Source organism: Dermacentor andersoni, chromosome 5 (assembly GCF_023375885.2).
Source record: "Dermacentor andersoni chromosome 5, qqDerAnde1_hic_scaffold, whole genome shotgun sequence".
NCBI classification, from domain to species: Eukaryota; Metazoa; Arthropoda; class Arachnida; order Ixodida; family Ixodidae; genus Dermacentor; species Dermacentor andersoni.
Window position 1 is genome coordinate 67,584,336 of NC_092818.1, and position 16,295 is coordinate 67,600,630.

Sequence of the window (16,295 nt, forward strand, 5' to 3'; positions counted from 1 at the left end):
TTTTGGTGATTCATGCTGCGTCATCATTTCAGGTGCACGGTTCTGCAGGGCGGCGTATTGTGACGACCAGCAAGACTTAGGTCTCGAGATGGTGTGTTCGGTCCGGCCGCTGCTGGTTTGTTGCGTAATTTGCCAGGGCTTTCGTCAGAGGGGTTATGGAAAGTAGATGCTGTCGTCGTTGATAGAGTCGGTTTCACACAATCCGAGAGAGGTGTATCAGGCAGCACCGGCAGCGCAGGCTGTGAGCGAGGCGGAGCCGCAACGATGCCGTAGTGCGAAATCACGACCTACCGCGGGTTCTCCTAGCTTCCCGGGCCTGGTAGAAGTCGGATCTCCGTAAGAAGACCGTCTGGCAGCTCGCGACTTGCGCGGAGACAGCGCAAGTGTTGGTCACTCGCGTTATTGACGCAGAAATGATTCTCTAGCTGAAGAAACGAGAAAGCAGAGCTGCCCCGTGAGCACTTTGGTAGGCCATGCATCCGCGAAAGGTATGAGCTCAGAACATCGGTAGGCTCGCCTGCTGTTTCTTGCGGCGAAATCTCTGATGACGTTAGCATCAGGGTTGGGGTGGTCGCTGAAGGCATCGCGAAGGTCGTGCTTGTGGCATTACCTGCGAGAGTGAAATTTGGGCCTACTAGAGCCCGTGGGAGAGCCTCTGAATCGGTGATGAGTGAGGTGCCCCTGAACGAAAAACGAACAGCTCACGGGAAGGTCCAAGGGAGGAGATAGGCGGGACGTAGAGTAGCTGAAAAAGCTTGCGTTCGGGCCAGTGAATTTCTTGGGAACTGTCGCCGCACAGCTGCCTTTGAAATGGGGAGCAGGCTCACTGACTGAGTAGAGGTTTGATGTTGCGGTTGGTGCGTGCTGACGTTCAGCACGGTTGGACGCATGCGATGTGTGACGATAAGACACGAAATGACGCCACGGTTCAAATAGCGAGAGCTGCTGTCACTGAGAACTCGAGGTGATGTAGTGAGCAGGTACCGCTACCCGCAGGTTTTCCTAGAAGTTGGGGCCGGGGATTGGCAGCCGGGGCATGGAACGCAGCCAGAGCCTGGAATCTTTTTTATGCGGAAGTGGTTGTCCAGCTTGATGAACCACATGCCCTGCATGTCGCTGTAGAATTCCACGACACTCTACAACCGCGGAACGTCTGACGGGCCGCGTGACGCAACGTCACTCTCGCCTTGGTAGGGTCGGCGCGTTGAAGTTGGCATGGCTGGGCTCGGTCATCCGGCTTCACCAGTTTGTGGAAGGCGGCACCAAGAGGTAGCCGCCGTTTCCACGGTTTATTTAGGCTGGCCAGCCATGCTGCCGCAGGATCTCGGGGGCGCCCGATACCACGGTCACTAAGGTCGAGCGCACTAGCGTGTTTTATTCTCGCGCTACATGCACGTGAGCCGTCTTCCTCTTCGCCCCCTCTGGAGGCGATGTAATGTTAAGCGAAGTTGTTGAAAACCACCACTACTGCTACTGAGGGGGCTATGCAATGCTTTATGGCTTTAGAGTGAGGGCAGTAGTGGTATTTTAGAGTAATGATAGAAATGGGAACAACGGTAATTTTGAGAGCACGACGTCGCCCATGGTGGTGCTACAGCACTTAAATCAGGTGCTAGGCTGGTTATCTTATATACGAAAGGCTAGGGACGTCACACCCCACGTCGCAAGCCAGCGTCGCCGTGGCAGCTTGTGCAATAGTAATGTCTACCGGGTAGCGTATGCGGGAGCGCTACTGGCTTCGCGTTGCCATCACGAGCGCCTTACAATCAATTATGTGGTTCGAGTGCTTTTTTATAGCTTGTTCTTTATTGAAACGTATGCTGTCCTGTATGTTGTATGCTTGATTCCAAAGGAAGTAATCACTGTTCGCTGCACTTCGCCGAGTGCTTTGCCGAGCGCTTACGGCGTATGAGCCATTGATGATGATAGTTTTCTGCCGACGGACGCGAAACATTCCCAGGACCCTAGTCAAAAACTTCGCTTGATTAGCAATGTAGCGGGTGAAAAAACGCATAGAAACTACAGAACTGAATCTGACAAAGTTTTTATCCGCCTTGTTCGCGTGTCAGTGGGGATAGCGGGTACCTCATGCAGAAGAACTCACTTGTGCACTCGTTCGACGCGCAGTCTTATTGAGGCAATGCACTGTGCTGTGCGAGAATGACATAATCACAATTTTTCGCTTAATAGAAACCCGTTTCTTTGCGTTGTAGTAGAGCTTTATGTTCGTACGGGTCTTATTGAGGAAGCCCTTTCAGACTGATACCCGCATTGAATACCACACTCAGCAATTGTAGAGGTAGTTTTCAACAGTTTCGCTGGACATCCATTTTCGCAGGGCCAGGGTGGCGAGTATTTTTTTTAGTAAGTTAGGAATGAGTAGAGTTATGTGACAAATGCTTATTAGCTCTAGAGCGGTACTTAAAATGTTTCGAGTGCAAGACACGATCAGCGGGTAATATAACCGTTAGTGGGAGGCGATTTCTCTGTTTTGTTAATGGCTTTGAACGATTGCTCACCGTGGATTCTGATTCCAACTTCAAAAGAACTAAAAAGTCGTCTACATGCCTAAGCACTTTCAAAAAGCCGAAACCATTCAAAATATCTGAACGCACTACCATAATGGCTTAAGTATATCGTTAAGGCGCCAAACACGAGCAAATAGACGTGCCTTGATTTTGTATTAAAATGTCGTCATTCCATTCTGTATATTTAGCGTTAAGATGAAAGTAAATCAAATTGAGTAAAAACTTGAGATTGTTGAAGCAGATGTGTTCTGAAACGCAAGTGCGCAGAAACATATCAGAGCATTCTTGCACGTGAATCAATAGTTTCCTATATGTCAAAGAATACTGAACGTTCTTATATGAATCAATAAAGGTACTACAAAAGCATTCTTGATCTTCTTTTTTTTCGGAAACCTGCAATGTTGCTATCTGCAAAGACGTTTTGAACAATCCCGGAATGAACGCGCTTGGTTTTTAAGGAGAGTTGGAATAAATTTGGAGATTGCGCACCATTGTCCTACGTGTTCTGCTTGTCCTTGACAATTGTTGCGCCGAATACCTTCCAAAGTACAGAGAGTCCTCAAAAATAAAACATTCTGTAGGAGTTGGTATTCCTTACAGGAGAGATGACTCTATGCACACAATGAGAAAGAGAGTGCAAGACTGCCATTACAATACCGACTTTTATTTCGCGTTTGTTGTAAACATTAGTAAATGTTTGAAGTTAACCTATAGCTAAAATTTTACACTCTCCAGTCCTAAAAAGCACACGTTTATTTTAAATGCTACAAGCTTACCTAAGTTTTTCTTTGCCGTGGTAACTAATTCACCATGTTTTGACGTGTCACAAGTAAAACAGAAAAATTTGGCATTAGCGCCTAGCTCAAGCTTCATCTGGTGTATCACAGGACATCCATTATAAAGCAGTCGGCTACATCGGATTCACCTAGCGACATCTAGAGCGTTCGACGCGAACCTTTTCAATGAGCACTCAACTGTCCCGAGTAGCGCCGGTTTTCTGTGTGCTATAAAATTTAAATCAATGTCTGCTGTTATGGGCATCAAATAGCGCCTGCACATTGTACATGGAACATTTGTGTTGTTTTTTTCATCTGCTTTCAGGAAACATCTTCACGCCCGCCCCGATGCAATCGCTAACTTAGGGTCCCTGTACACGTTCCATGTTCTCTTTATTCGATGCAGCAACCTACTCCTGCTCCGACTCTTGTTCAGTCTCTGATTCGAGTTAAACATCCGACTTGGACTGAGCCTCCAATCCGAGCTGAGCCTCCGATCGGGCCTGAGCCTCCGATCCGGCCTGAACTTCCGATCCGTGCTGAGCCTCCGTTCTGGGCTGAGCCTCCGTTCCGGGCTGAGCCTTCGATCTCGGCTGAGCCTCCGGCTCAGAAAAATGACGCTGCTGTACCGGACACCGAAGAGAGAAAACCAGATAGGTGAGTCAGCACATAAGACTAGCTCCAATAGAATGTAGGACAAACAAAAAAGTTGACAGTCACCTTAGCATACGCTAAAGCGGATGAAGGCGGATGCCTGCGCGCTCACGAGGCATTCTTTACATTTAGTAAAGCAATGAATGGGGCTAGTTGGTGGGCGATAATGATTGTATTGCGCTAAGTATTACACTGACGAACATAAGGAACAAGACGCGGACGTACGTGGCGCAAACTATACCAACTGTTTAATACTGTTGAAGAGCACGCTCATATACAAGGTGTGGCGAGGGGGGGGGGGGGGGGTAGATATAAAAAGATATGACAAGGTGACGACATGTGATGATGTTTTTGGGCCGGAAAAACATCGTTCACTTGCACACATTCACCCTGGCAAACTCGACCACAGCTTCGATAAGTGTGATGGACGGAGTGCCACTTTTTCTTTTGCTATTGCAAGTGCCTCCCATATTTCTCGCTCCGTTTTTGTTTTTTGAAGTGCCATTGACTGTGGGGCTTTCTAGTAGCGGAGAACATTTGCACTGCTTGCAGTGCGCAGCCAAGTTGCTAGGTGCTGTCAGAAGCTGGCACGTGTATTTGTGCTCCCGTAACGTGTCGTTTAGACAGCGTCCGGTTTGCCCAATGTACACTTTCCCGCAATCTAGTGGGATCTGGTGAACCAATGACCTAGCGCATTCCACGTACTTCTTAACGTGCCTAGTCTGACAGAATGTAGCACCTGGTTTTCCTTCTTTGGATGCTGCGTTCACCCTCTTGCGCATGCATTTTAGTTTTTTTTTTTTTGCGGAGAGAGAACAGTACTTGGACATCATGGCTTTGGAATGTCCTTCTTATTCTATGTGACAACCCATGCATGTAAGACAACACCACGCGTTTTTTTTTTTTTCAATTCTTCTTTTTCCGGTGTTATCTTTTTTCCTTTTTCTGTTGGCTCTATTTTGGGCAACATGTTTTCACAGATTTGCACCACCATACATTTGGGGGTACCCACTGTTTTTTAAGCAGCTTACTTGCAAATCAGTGCCCTCCCTCACAGCATGGCGGCATGATTTTTCAGCTGCTTGACTGATGCAAGCCTTGGAGATGCCTCTTTTTATAACTTTGTAATGACAAGAGTCATATCGCAGGATTTCTTTCTCTCCTCTAGTTTTGTAGCACCAGCACATGTGGGAGCCGCTGAGTCTTATGCTTATGTCAAGGTACTGCAATCGATCTTCGGTAGGAGTCTCGTACGGGAATTCTAGGTCTTCATGCGCTTTCTTGAACATGCTGATAACAGTATCTATGCTAACTAGTTCGCTTTGATTTTCTTCCATGCACACTAAATGATCATCAACATATCTAAAACAGGTAGTTATGTTAGTTTCCCCAAACAAGACTGCAAGTTTTCTGTCTCCCACAATCAAAAATAAGTCGGAAGGATAGTGCCGAAGATAATCCCGGGCCGACCCGAGGTGGAGGTGCAGTTCGCCAGTAAGGGGTCCACATTCACAGCTTCACTGGTCATCCTTCTTCAAAGACTTGAAGGGAACTGACTTTTCGTTTCGCTCTTCTAATATTTAAGTCTGAGAAAATTTAACATAAAAGCCATGCGCTGTCAGTGTTTCTTGTTTCATGACATTTGTTTGTAGGCTGTCATTCTCAACATTCCGCGCAATATTATTGTCATTAATGTAAGACAAGCTATGAGCAAATGGGCAACATTAGTGATAGAATGATGTGACAATATAACCCGCATATACCGTATGTCTTATAGCAAGGTGTGGTATACACATATACCTACACATACACGGAAATTTTCGGAAGATCGGCCCACGTATGGGGAGTGCTTAATGCCTGCTTGATCTCCGCAGCGGGTCGGCCTGACATTGCACTATCTCCGGGATGGGCCGACGTATGTGGAGTGCTCAACACCTGCTTCACCTCCACCGCGGGTCGGCCTGGCATTGCACTATTTCGGGATTGGCCCACGTACGGGGAGGGCTTAAAACCTGCTTCGCGTCCGCTGCGGATCGGCCCGATATTGCACTACTTCGGTATTAGCCCACGTATGGGGTGCACTATGTTGCACTAATGTTGAGTGACCTGTCAGGAAAAGGTGAATTTGGTATTAGTGGTCAGCCACTAGAAGTTTTCCAAATCAATTTGAACCATTTCGAACCGGTCGTAGCGTTTATTTTTTTCGCTGCGGAGTTGAATCTATACTATAATATAATGTTGACTAACCTCTCACGAAAAGGTGAATTTGGTACTAGTGGCTGACGAGTAATAGTTGAACCGGTTCGAACCGGTCGTAGCCGTTACTTTATTCGCTGCGGAGATGAACCCATACTATAGTGTAATGTTGAGTAACCTGTCACGAAAAGGTGAATTTGGTATTAGTGGTCAGCCACTAGAAGTTGTCCAAATCAAGTAGAACCGGTTCGAACTGGTCGTAGCCGTTATTTTTTTCGCTGCGGAGTTGAACACTATATGGGGCGAAGCAGGCTTAACGCCTGTTTCACCTCCGCCATGGGTCAACCCGGCATTGCACTTAGCTGTAATAATAGAAACCTGAAAATTATGTAATTTTTCTGGCGAGGTTGTGCACAACCTCCGGGATCGGCCCACGCAAGGGGGCGTTTATACCACAAAGCTGGCCTTCGCGCATAGCGTTCGCCGCCAGCGTTTCCCGGTAAACATTACGGTTACATAAGCTGCAGTTGCCGGGAATCGTGAGTAGTAGTCGGGGATCTTTGAATGCTACTGTGTTCCATTCTTAAAGGCGAAGCTTAAGCGTTCTCTAGATTTTCTGTCTTGTGCCAGCTTGGGACAACGCTATTTTGCTGCCTTCTAAACTCACCTAAGCACCTGAATATGTTGCATTGCTAATGTCCACCATCTCTCCACTGGTGCGCAGCACCTTTCTGGTGTCCACAGTTGCCTGCGTCGCAATCATCGTGGGCTTCGTCGTGGCCTTGGTTGGTATCTTTCTTAGAGTGAAGATGTCGGCCACTGAACATGGCTGCCCGCCGCCGAACAAGCCACTCGCAGAGGGCAACGTCATGGTGCGTCCAAGGCGAGCGAATACCGCGCGCTTGAGTCTCTCACGACGCGCTCACAGCGACAGGAGACAACAGCGGCGTCACTGACTTCTCTTGTGTCACCTGACTCGGCAGCATTATATCCCAACACAATGTTTTCACAAGCACGCGTGATGGCCGCAGGATGGCGACGGGAATAAATTGAAGGCGCAGGATGTGCCAAAGATATATCCATATCCTGGTCCGGAATTCCGGGCATTCGTTGTGGATAATAATTTCACTTTCGCAAGATTTCGCTTCATTAACGGTGGATGGATGCATCGCGTCAGCCGGGGACAGCGTGCCTGAACAATGCAAAGAACGCTGTAGTAGTAAAGTGCCAACTGTACATAGTCACCCCACGCGTACGGGGATAGCCACGCGAAATGTCGCGAAAGTTCCCCGAAAGTGAGCACCGAGAATACCGTCCGTGGGCATGCAGCCTTGAAATTTAGATTTCAGTCGGTACTATAACGTACACGGTTAACAAACTGTTGTATCTGCCACGTCCACAAACTGCATCAAAATTGCGCGAGCCTGCGCTTCGTAAATGTTTCCTGGCGATTCCAGAAACGCATTGCTATATTTTCCGCGGTGACTTAGTGGCTGACAGAGTTTAAATGAGTTTCGCGATATGTGTGCGAGGAACTATAATGTAAATTTGAGTAACCTGTCACGAAAAGGTGAATGTGGTATTGGTGGTCAGCCACTAAAAGTTTTCCAAGTGTTCATATATATCTTTGCCAAGAAGTCACTGGGCACCCCGACCAGAAGGATGTATACTGAATAATAAAAGTGGCTTGGCGCCCATGTGGTAGTCCCTCTCATGTCGTGACGGGCAGCTAGCCATACTCTTGAAAAGTGTGAATAATTTCATTGTACCGGAGCTAGCGTATGTGGCAGAGACTTGGAGAATAACAAAAGAACCTGGGAATCTAAGAACCGCGCAACGACCGACGGACCAAAAAATCAAAGGCATAACGTAACAGAACTAGCGGAAGGCGGCGGGGTGCATTCGAGAGCCAGCAGCCTCAAATATCCTTGTTGAAATTAAGACGAGCAACTGGAAATGGGCAGGCCTCGAAAGGTGTAGCGCATAGTAACCAGTGGTGTGCTGGAGTAACCGCGGCAAGTCGAGGATAGCCAATCAGTACATGGTGCGTTTACGTATTGGTAGTTTACAGGCACAGCATGGTGTCAGCTGCAGTGTGCGGGGAGAGGCTGTCGTCCTGCAGTGGACATATTGACGAGGATTATGATGACTGAATGGCCATGAATTTTTACGGTTGAAGTGGACCGCAGTGGCACCGGGACGAAATAGGAGCATGGAAAAATTGCAGTACCACTTGTATTTTAGCGCACGGTATTAAGAAGCCCAGCAGTGCAGCTTCCGTCTGCAGGGGGCGATCCGAAACTTTTTTCGTTACGGTTCACTGAGAACGGTCCAGCTTTGGTCAACCTCCGCAGCGAAAAAAATTACGGCTACGACCGGTTTCAAGTTCAACTTGATTTGCTTAACGTAATTTTACGGTAATATTAGTAATAGTAATAATAAAAGTAATAATACTTACAGGAAAACAGCACGTGTGTTCTTCAAGCCGCGCGTAGTTACAAAAAATTATACTGATCCAACACGAATGCTTAAATCTATCTGAAGCGAAGCTTTGTTGAGGGAGAGAAAGAGAGGAAGTGATATTGAGTAAACTTATTTCTTATAGCACAATGGGGCATAGGAAGTAAGGATTTTTCTTGTATGAGACTCTTGTGCGTACATTTTCATAATTTTTTCGTATTCTTGATACCTCTTCATCTGCTATATTTAGTTTCGTGTAAAGGTTTGTTTTATTGTTTTATGTGTTTAATTCACAAGAAAGCCAGAGTGAGAGCCAGTCCAAGTGGACCAGCCTCAGTCTGGTTCTGGTGAGTGAGTCCGAGTGGGTCCTGCTGAGTACAGTTTTGGTGAGTCGGAGTCCTAGTTAGACCGGCTGAGTAGAACTAAAGTGATTCTTAGCCAAGTGAGCCAGGCCGAGTAGAAATTTGGTGACTGTGAGTTCGTGTGAGCAGGGTTAAGTAGAACTTTGTTGAGTCGGAGTCCTAGTTAGCCCGGCTGAGTATAATTTTGGTGAGATGCAGTCCTAGTTAGCCCTGAGTAGAACTAAGGTGAGTCTGAGCCGAGTGAGCCAGGCTAAGTAGAATGGTGACAATGAGTCCGAGTGAGCCCAGTTGAGTATAATTTTGGTGAGCCTGGGCCCGACTGAATCCTACTAAAAAAATCTTTATCAGTGAGTTTGAGTGAGTTCCGTTCAATTTGCTGAGCTAAGCCACCAAATAAACCTTACACGCACTCTCTATCCTTTCATGAGCAAACTCCAGGCGTAGTGACAAAGGTTTCCTTTCTCGATGTGCAATCACGTGTGACTAGCAAAAAAAAAAAACAACTAAAAAGACACAACGTCAAAATACACGTATAGTGGAACATCTGTTCTCTCATCTTTTCACAACGCCACCATGACCTATAATCAAACTGGCGTGTTTAAGCTCCGAGGCAAACACAAAAGCAATGACTACGCAATAGCCTTAGTGACCTATATTGCTCACTTAGTGTCAACAGTGTTATTACCCGTTGAAATTTAATTACTATTGCTTTGTCACCAGGGTTATAAGAGAAAGCTTTTACATCAGCGATTTATCCGTGGCTAGAAATTGAAACACTATTTCCACTTCTCAAGTGCTTTGTTCATGCCGTAATGAAGCCACATGATACAGTCAGCTGTGTCCGTCCCCTCCGCTGGAATAGACTACCGATGCTCTGTGGTGGCCTGCGACAGACCATTGGTGGTGTGCAGCATACTATATGTGTGGCCTGAGCAGGGTTAGTCTAGTAGTTCAACAGGGTTTCATAATCCTATACGAGTTAAATAAAACCCAATTTCGATGCCCCTTGGCCAGGCTGTAAGGACGGTGTCCTATGTACCCAACGGGGTCTAACGCTCTTCCCATCCCCTTTCCAACGTTTAACGGTATATGTTTTGCTCAGAACGTAGTGGAGATACATAGTGCAGTCAAGACTGTAGCATCATCATAATATGATGCTACAGCCTTGACTGCAATATGTATCTCCACTATGTATCCAATATGTATCTCCACTATATATATATATATATATATATATATATATATATATATATATATATATATATATATATATATATATATATATATATATATATTGCTCCTTCAGACATGTCTGCATGCAAAGCGGTCCTCTGAACCCTGGCGGCTGTATTTCGTACTCTATTTGGAGCTATGTAGAGCATTTTCAATGGCTACCGGTAAGTTGTTGGCCCGCCGTAACGTTGCCGCCTGGCATGCAGGTTGAGACCAAAGGGGGCCGGCTAGTCGGCAGCAGGGTGACCGTGTACGGCGTGGCTGTGGCGCGCTTCCTGGGCATCCCATTCGCCCAGAGCACGGCGGGCATTCGTCGCTTCTCGTCGCCGCTGCCTCTGGGTGCCCAAAACCCGTGCGAAGTGCGGGAGTGCCTCGAACCGCGTCCACCGTGCGCCCAGTGGAGCAACGGCAGCGTGCTCGGCTCCGAGGACTGCCTGCACGTGAACGTGTGGACGCCGGCTGCCGCAATCGGAGGCAGCGGTAGTAGCGGAGGACGGGTCTTGGTGGTGGCGGTCTCCGGAAAGTGGTTCGAAACGGGCTCCAACGACGACCCCGACTGGCCGATGCTGGCCGCCAAGGGTGAGTGGTCTGCCGGCCAAATCGTCAAAAAACAAAATTAGGTGGCTTAAAGAGAGGCTGATTGGACAACTTACGCTCGAAATATCAGTCTTATCAGAACTTTCAGTCGTCCCATGTGAGCAGCCTTGGTCAGTATGAGAAAAACCCAGAAGCGCAAGACAGACGAAGAAGGCACGTAGACGTTGCGGGCACCAACTACGCGTGACCTCATCAATTTAACTACGTCTTCTCCAAGCTATAGTTAGGTGCATGTCTAGCAGTAAACGGTGACTGCAATGTGCTCTGAATAAGCGAAATACTCACCTCATCGAGTTTCGAGACATTTTTAGCAGGAAATGACGCAAGCGCGCTAATACATTTCAAATCCGTGACGTCACACTGGAGTACTATCACTGCAGTTTTACTACATTATGGAGAATTCCAACTTTCGCTGTGTTTTCCTCAGCTAATAACCAAATTTTTCTAACCAAATAATCTGAACCACTGTTTTGAAAGAACACTGTTAACAAATTTACTGCTGTTCTCTGCGGTAACTTCCCAAAACATGATTCACCAACAGGCCAACGCCCACACTCTTCTATGTCTGGGACCCGCCAACATGATACTCGTCTGATAGCTAGATAACTAGCATTTTAAGTTTGATAAATTGTTTTGACTTCTATTATGACATTTCTAAAAAAATTGCACATCAGCCTTACAGTATCACAAAGTGTCCCCTCGTCGAATCATCACAAACACGACCAGCCAGCCGGCATGTCGTGCAGGAGACGTGGTGGTGGTGGCGCCCAACCACCGACAAGGCGTGCTGGGCTTTCTGCACCCGCCGTCTGTCGCCGGCCTGGACAAGGACGTCGCCGTTGATGACGTTGTGAGTGCAGTGCAGTGGGCGCGCGACCACGCGAAAGCCTTCGGTGCTGACCCGAACCAGCTCGCGCTTGTCGGTCGCGGAACGGGCAGCTACCTGCTCTCTGCTGCCGCGCGCAACATGGATAACAACGCTGTGCGCCGAGCGTTCTACCATGGCCCAGTCTACGGATCTCTTCTGCCCTTCGATACGGTGGGTTGGACCATTTGTCGTTGCGTATCTGATACCCCTGAATATGGCGATGATGATGATGGTGGTGCTGAGCGTGGGGGTGGTGGTGGCGGTGATGAATTCTCAATTCACAGTGAAGTTGCATGCGCGCTAGGTATAGACGTGCTTTCATAAGACGGATATTACGGGGGGTATCGGGAAATGCTCACGAGTTTATAAGATAAACTATCAACTAATAAACATCGTCATCATCATTATTATCGTCACGAGCCTATTGTTAGGTTCACTGCAGGATTAGGCCTCTCCAGCGATCTCCAATACCACTGTCTTGCGTTAGCTGATTCCAACGTACGCCTGCAAGTTTCCTAATTTTATCAGACCCCCCCCCCCTAATTTTCTCCCGTCCTCGACTGCGCTTCCCTTTCCACTGCACCAACTCTGTAGCTCCACTTGTCCATTGGTTATCTCCCTACGCATTATATGGCCTGCCCAGCCCAGTTTTTTCTCCTAACGTTAACTGTAGAATATCGGTTTGCTCTCTTATCCACCACCACTCTCTTCCTGTCTCTTAACGCGACTACTAACATTTTTCGTTCCATCGCCTTTTACGTGGTCCTTTATTGTTCTCGAGCTTCTCTGTTAACTCGAAGTTGCTGCCCAATATTTTAGTACACACGCGAATACAATTACAGGAAGAGTCATCTAATATCATATTAAATGGCCCTGGCAGCTGTGCGTTCTTGCCCTGTTATTATAGAATGTTCTGCAATTCGGCTCACCACCTTGATATGATGATGATGATGGTGCTGGTGGTGGTGGTGGTAGTGATGATGATGATGATGATGATGATGATGATGATTTGGCATCCTTTGAACGTGGAGGAAATAGCCACCTAGCTTTCTTGATATAATCAGGTTTTACTAAATATAATGCCGTCAACAAGTTGCCTATCTCTCCTTTATTACTCTCTTTCCTCATCAAAATCTTTTTACATTGTATTTTTACATTGTTACCTGTGACTGTAATGACCCTTCTCTATTGATCTGTGCCCTGCTTTTTTACCATCAGTGCGTTTTGCGTCTCGCGCCTATTGATTAACGCTCCCATCAGCTTTGAATCCCACCCCTTCTGAGAGATGGACGTTATCTACTGTATATCTTGGCATTACATAACAACGCGCTGAGTCATTTACAGACTTCCACTGCAGCGGACAGCTGCCTCATCTCGTTTAGAATAATTGTACTGGTATGTCTTTGTCCTAAGACAGCCAGCCCAGGGCTCCCATAGAAACGCACTGCTCTTTGTGTTATTGCACAGGCTTTTTCACCTGATTTCCAGCTTTCATTTTTTTTTGCAAGTCTCCAGACACTCTTTTATTTCCATCCTTTGCACCTAATTTGCCGTCGCTGATTCTCTCGCTTTCATTTTGCTTCTTCCGGCCTGTCTAAGTGCACTGTTATGTACCTTGTATGTGGCTGCCAACATATTTAGCCTGTTCTTTTATTTTGTGTCTACGCTCTTGAGGTACAGGTATTTGTCAACTTTAGCCGCCCATTTTTTTTTTCGACGGTGTCCCTCAGTCTTCATTCACAATTAATTTTGCTCTGTAATTCTGTGGTTTCAAATGAAGCCCAACCCATATCATATTGGACTGCCTCATTTGGGGCTTTGGGTTTTCAATCTGGGCCCTCAATGCTAATGGGCCCACCGACATTTGTTTCATTTCCAACCCCGACAATATTTTTGATCTCGGGCCCCGAATAGTATTTGCGAACGATAACGCTATAAGCCTATCACTACTACTCTTTTCAAGTTCCTCGTACCACTTCATATTTATCGTAAGCCCAATATACGATTCCCGTTCACTCTCACATTTTTTTTGAGGGATGCTTGAGTAGGTCTTTCATGTGTTGCTTAACCGACGGTATGACTTCCTGTCGAAATAATACCACGTCATTACTCGCCTCTTTCTTTAATTTTATGATTCCCGAATTATTTGTGCTAAAATTAAGGCCTTGATAGGTCGCGTCATAGCCGTACCTATTCGCAAGTCTCAGAGAATTCCCTGCATTGTCCGCTAGTAGCACTATATCAACCGCATATATCATTCCAGGGACCATCTATTGCACCGTCTACGTTCTAAGGTTGTGAGATAAAACATTATTCATTGTTTTCCAGTCGACTTTATATTTTCTTAACAGAAAGCGTGAATAACAATGGAGACAGATGGCAGCCATGCTTCTGACCACAGTTATTTTCTACTAGTTCTGTGCATTTCCGGCCATCCCATGCAATTTGTAGTTGGTTCTCCTTATATCTCTCCCTAAGCCGCTCCATGAAATCCCATCTGTGCCCTCGTGCTTGATAATGTTCCATAACGATTATCTACCTACGTTGTCGTAAGCTTCTCTAATAAATATAAACCCTATTCAATGTGCACAGCAGCGCCGTCACTCGGCAGAGACGGCCGTTGCTCTTGAAACACAGTTCACAGCGATTCTCCAACGAAACTATTTAGCCAAGTGCCCTAGCAGTCCACTCGAATGCACTGGTGCGACGTGGTGCTTCTCGAGCATCTCCTTGTCCTAGGAGTCGCCGATGACCGATATTGATGCGCGCTGTCTTCTTCTCTCGAAAGGTGTTGCTGTCTTTAAGTCTTTAGGTGGGCCCCCTGCCTTCAGAAGGTAAACGAAGTAACAAATCAAGCGTCCCTCCAAGCAAGAAGCATATTTAAAATGCTATGCACAGAATAACTACAAAGACAGTACAATTTGTCCCATTTAGTATGTAGTGACCGCAATCAGAATTTATAATTGGAAATTCAAGCTCACCTGAATGACAAAGCTATCTCCGTGTGGATCCTGACCGAAACTCATGTACGAAATTTGTAAGGGCTGCCGCTTACTTACAATATCTTCTAGGAAAGAGGTACGAAAATGATGATTAGGTCAATGAAAAACGTAGGCGCATGAATCCTCTTTAGCTTAACCAAATTGAGAGCTCGGCGAAAACTCCTCTTGTCGAGGATAATCATTGCAAAGAAAAGTGGATACTGACCACGTGCTAACACTTGTAAATAAAATAAACGAGAGGTTTGTTTTCCTTTAAAGTTGTATTTCAGGGTCGGTGTCTACTTTTATTTGCCCTCATTATGTCAGATGATGGGCACAATGTAAGAAAGACAAAGGGTTTTTACGGATGAGCGGCACATTGGAGGTAAAAAGTCGTTGCCATGAGCATGTAGTGATAGCGAAGAGGAGGAGGAAATAACTTTGCTGTGTGCCCTGCTAGTTGGTGTGGAGGGCCAAAGACCCCGCCTAGGTGACAGCCAGAAGTTCATGGGTCCTGGCGGTATCCACGGCCCGCTGGACGGCCCATAGTTGATGATAGCAAAGAGGAAATAAAGAACTGATAGACCCTTAATATAATTTAGTAATATATATATGAGTTAAAGAAATCGGGCCAGCTCACATTCAAAAAGTGTGAGTGTGCACGTGAAGGGGAACCGACGGAACCAAAGTTGGTTAGTCATATGAAGCCAACGGACAATCGAGACAAGAAAAGCATCGGTTTAAGTTAAGTGAAAATGAAATTGCACAAAATAACTTGCTGCAGGTAGGATCTAAATCCATGTTTTCTCACTGCGCGCACGTTGCTATTACCAATTGAGCTACCGCTGGGCTGTTTTCACGTCCACTTTCTTTATGCTTAGAACAAAGGGTGTAGTAAAGCTTTAATCGTGACTCTATGGGTAAAGTATAGCTGATTGTCACATATAAGACGCTTATTTTCTTAAAGCCCATGTACTTTATGTACTGCCAACTCTGCCTTTTAAGGACGGATAGCTAGTAGCACTAGAATACTGGAACTCTACTCTGTGGAAAAGGAGTACGTAACTGCAGTAGTGCTAATTTTACTCCATTGTAGCTGGTTAGAGTAAATGCAGTGGTACTGATTGTTTACTCTACTGCATCTTGTTGAGGCAGTTTTGGCCCTGCTTGTAAAAGAAAATGTTAACTGAAAGCTTGATTCAGAAAATGAAAATGCAGGTATTTCCAGCCTTATAGGATTGTAGTTGGACCTACGTACGTCGAAGCAGTCATTCCACTCTCCCCAGTGCATTGTGAATACGTAAAAAGCTATGTAAAGCTTTCACGTTTCTGAGGGTGCATTTATGCTTTCGACGTACGTAGGCTGGGCATACATACTCCGGGATCCTGGAATGAGCACTGTCACATATGTAGGCACAGTACAGTTCTTTAAGATCGGACATTCCTGCCCTCGCGATTTCTGAAACGAGCTTTTAGTTTTTACAAAGGGAGAGGGGGAATAGGCATCAATCTCACAAATCCTGCAAAACGGTACTTCAAATGGTGAAAAAGAAAGCGCATATAATTAGTTAAATCTGCTAAATGTAGCATTAATAAGAAACAATCACACATGAGAAAATGTTTGATTATGTTATTGAACT

The 16,295-nt window shown here is 46.2% G+C and overlaps 1 protein-coding gene across 1 annotated transcript in view; it reads left to right on the forward strand.

Moving 5' to 3' along the window:
* The window catches only part of LOC126532397 (uncharacterized), a 42,801-nt gene that overhangs the window by 7,031 nt on the left and 19,475 nt on the right, over positions 1 to 16,295 (forward strand). Inside the window, exons 3-6 of the mRNA XM_050180106.3 lie at positions 3,711 to 3,961; positions 6,879 to 7,026; positions 10,416 to 10,788; positions 11,553 to 11,845. Of these exons, the coding sequence (XP_050036063.3) occupies positions 3,711 to 3,961; positions 6,879 to 7,026; positions 10,416 to 10,788; positions 11,553 to 11,845 (1,065 nt within the window). The remainder of the gene's footprint in view (positions 1 to 3,710; positions 3,962 to 6,878; positions 7,027 to 10,415; positions 10,789 to 11,552; positions 11,846 to 16,295) is intronic.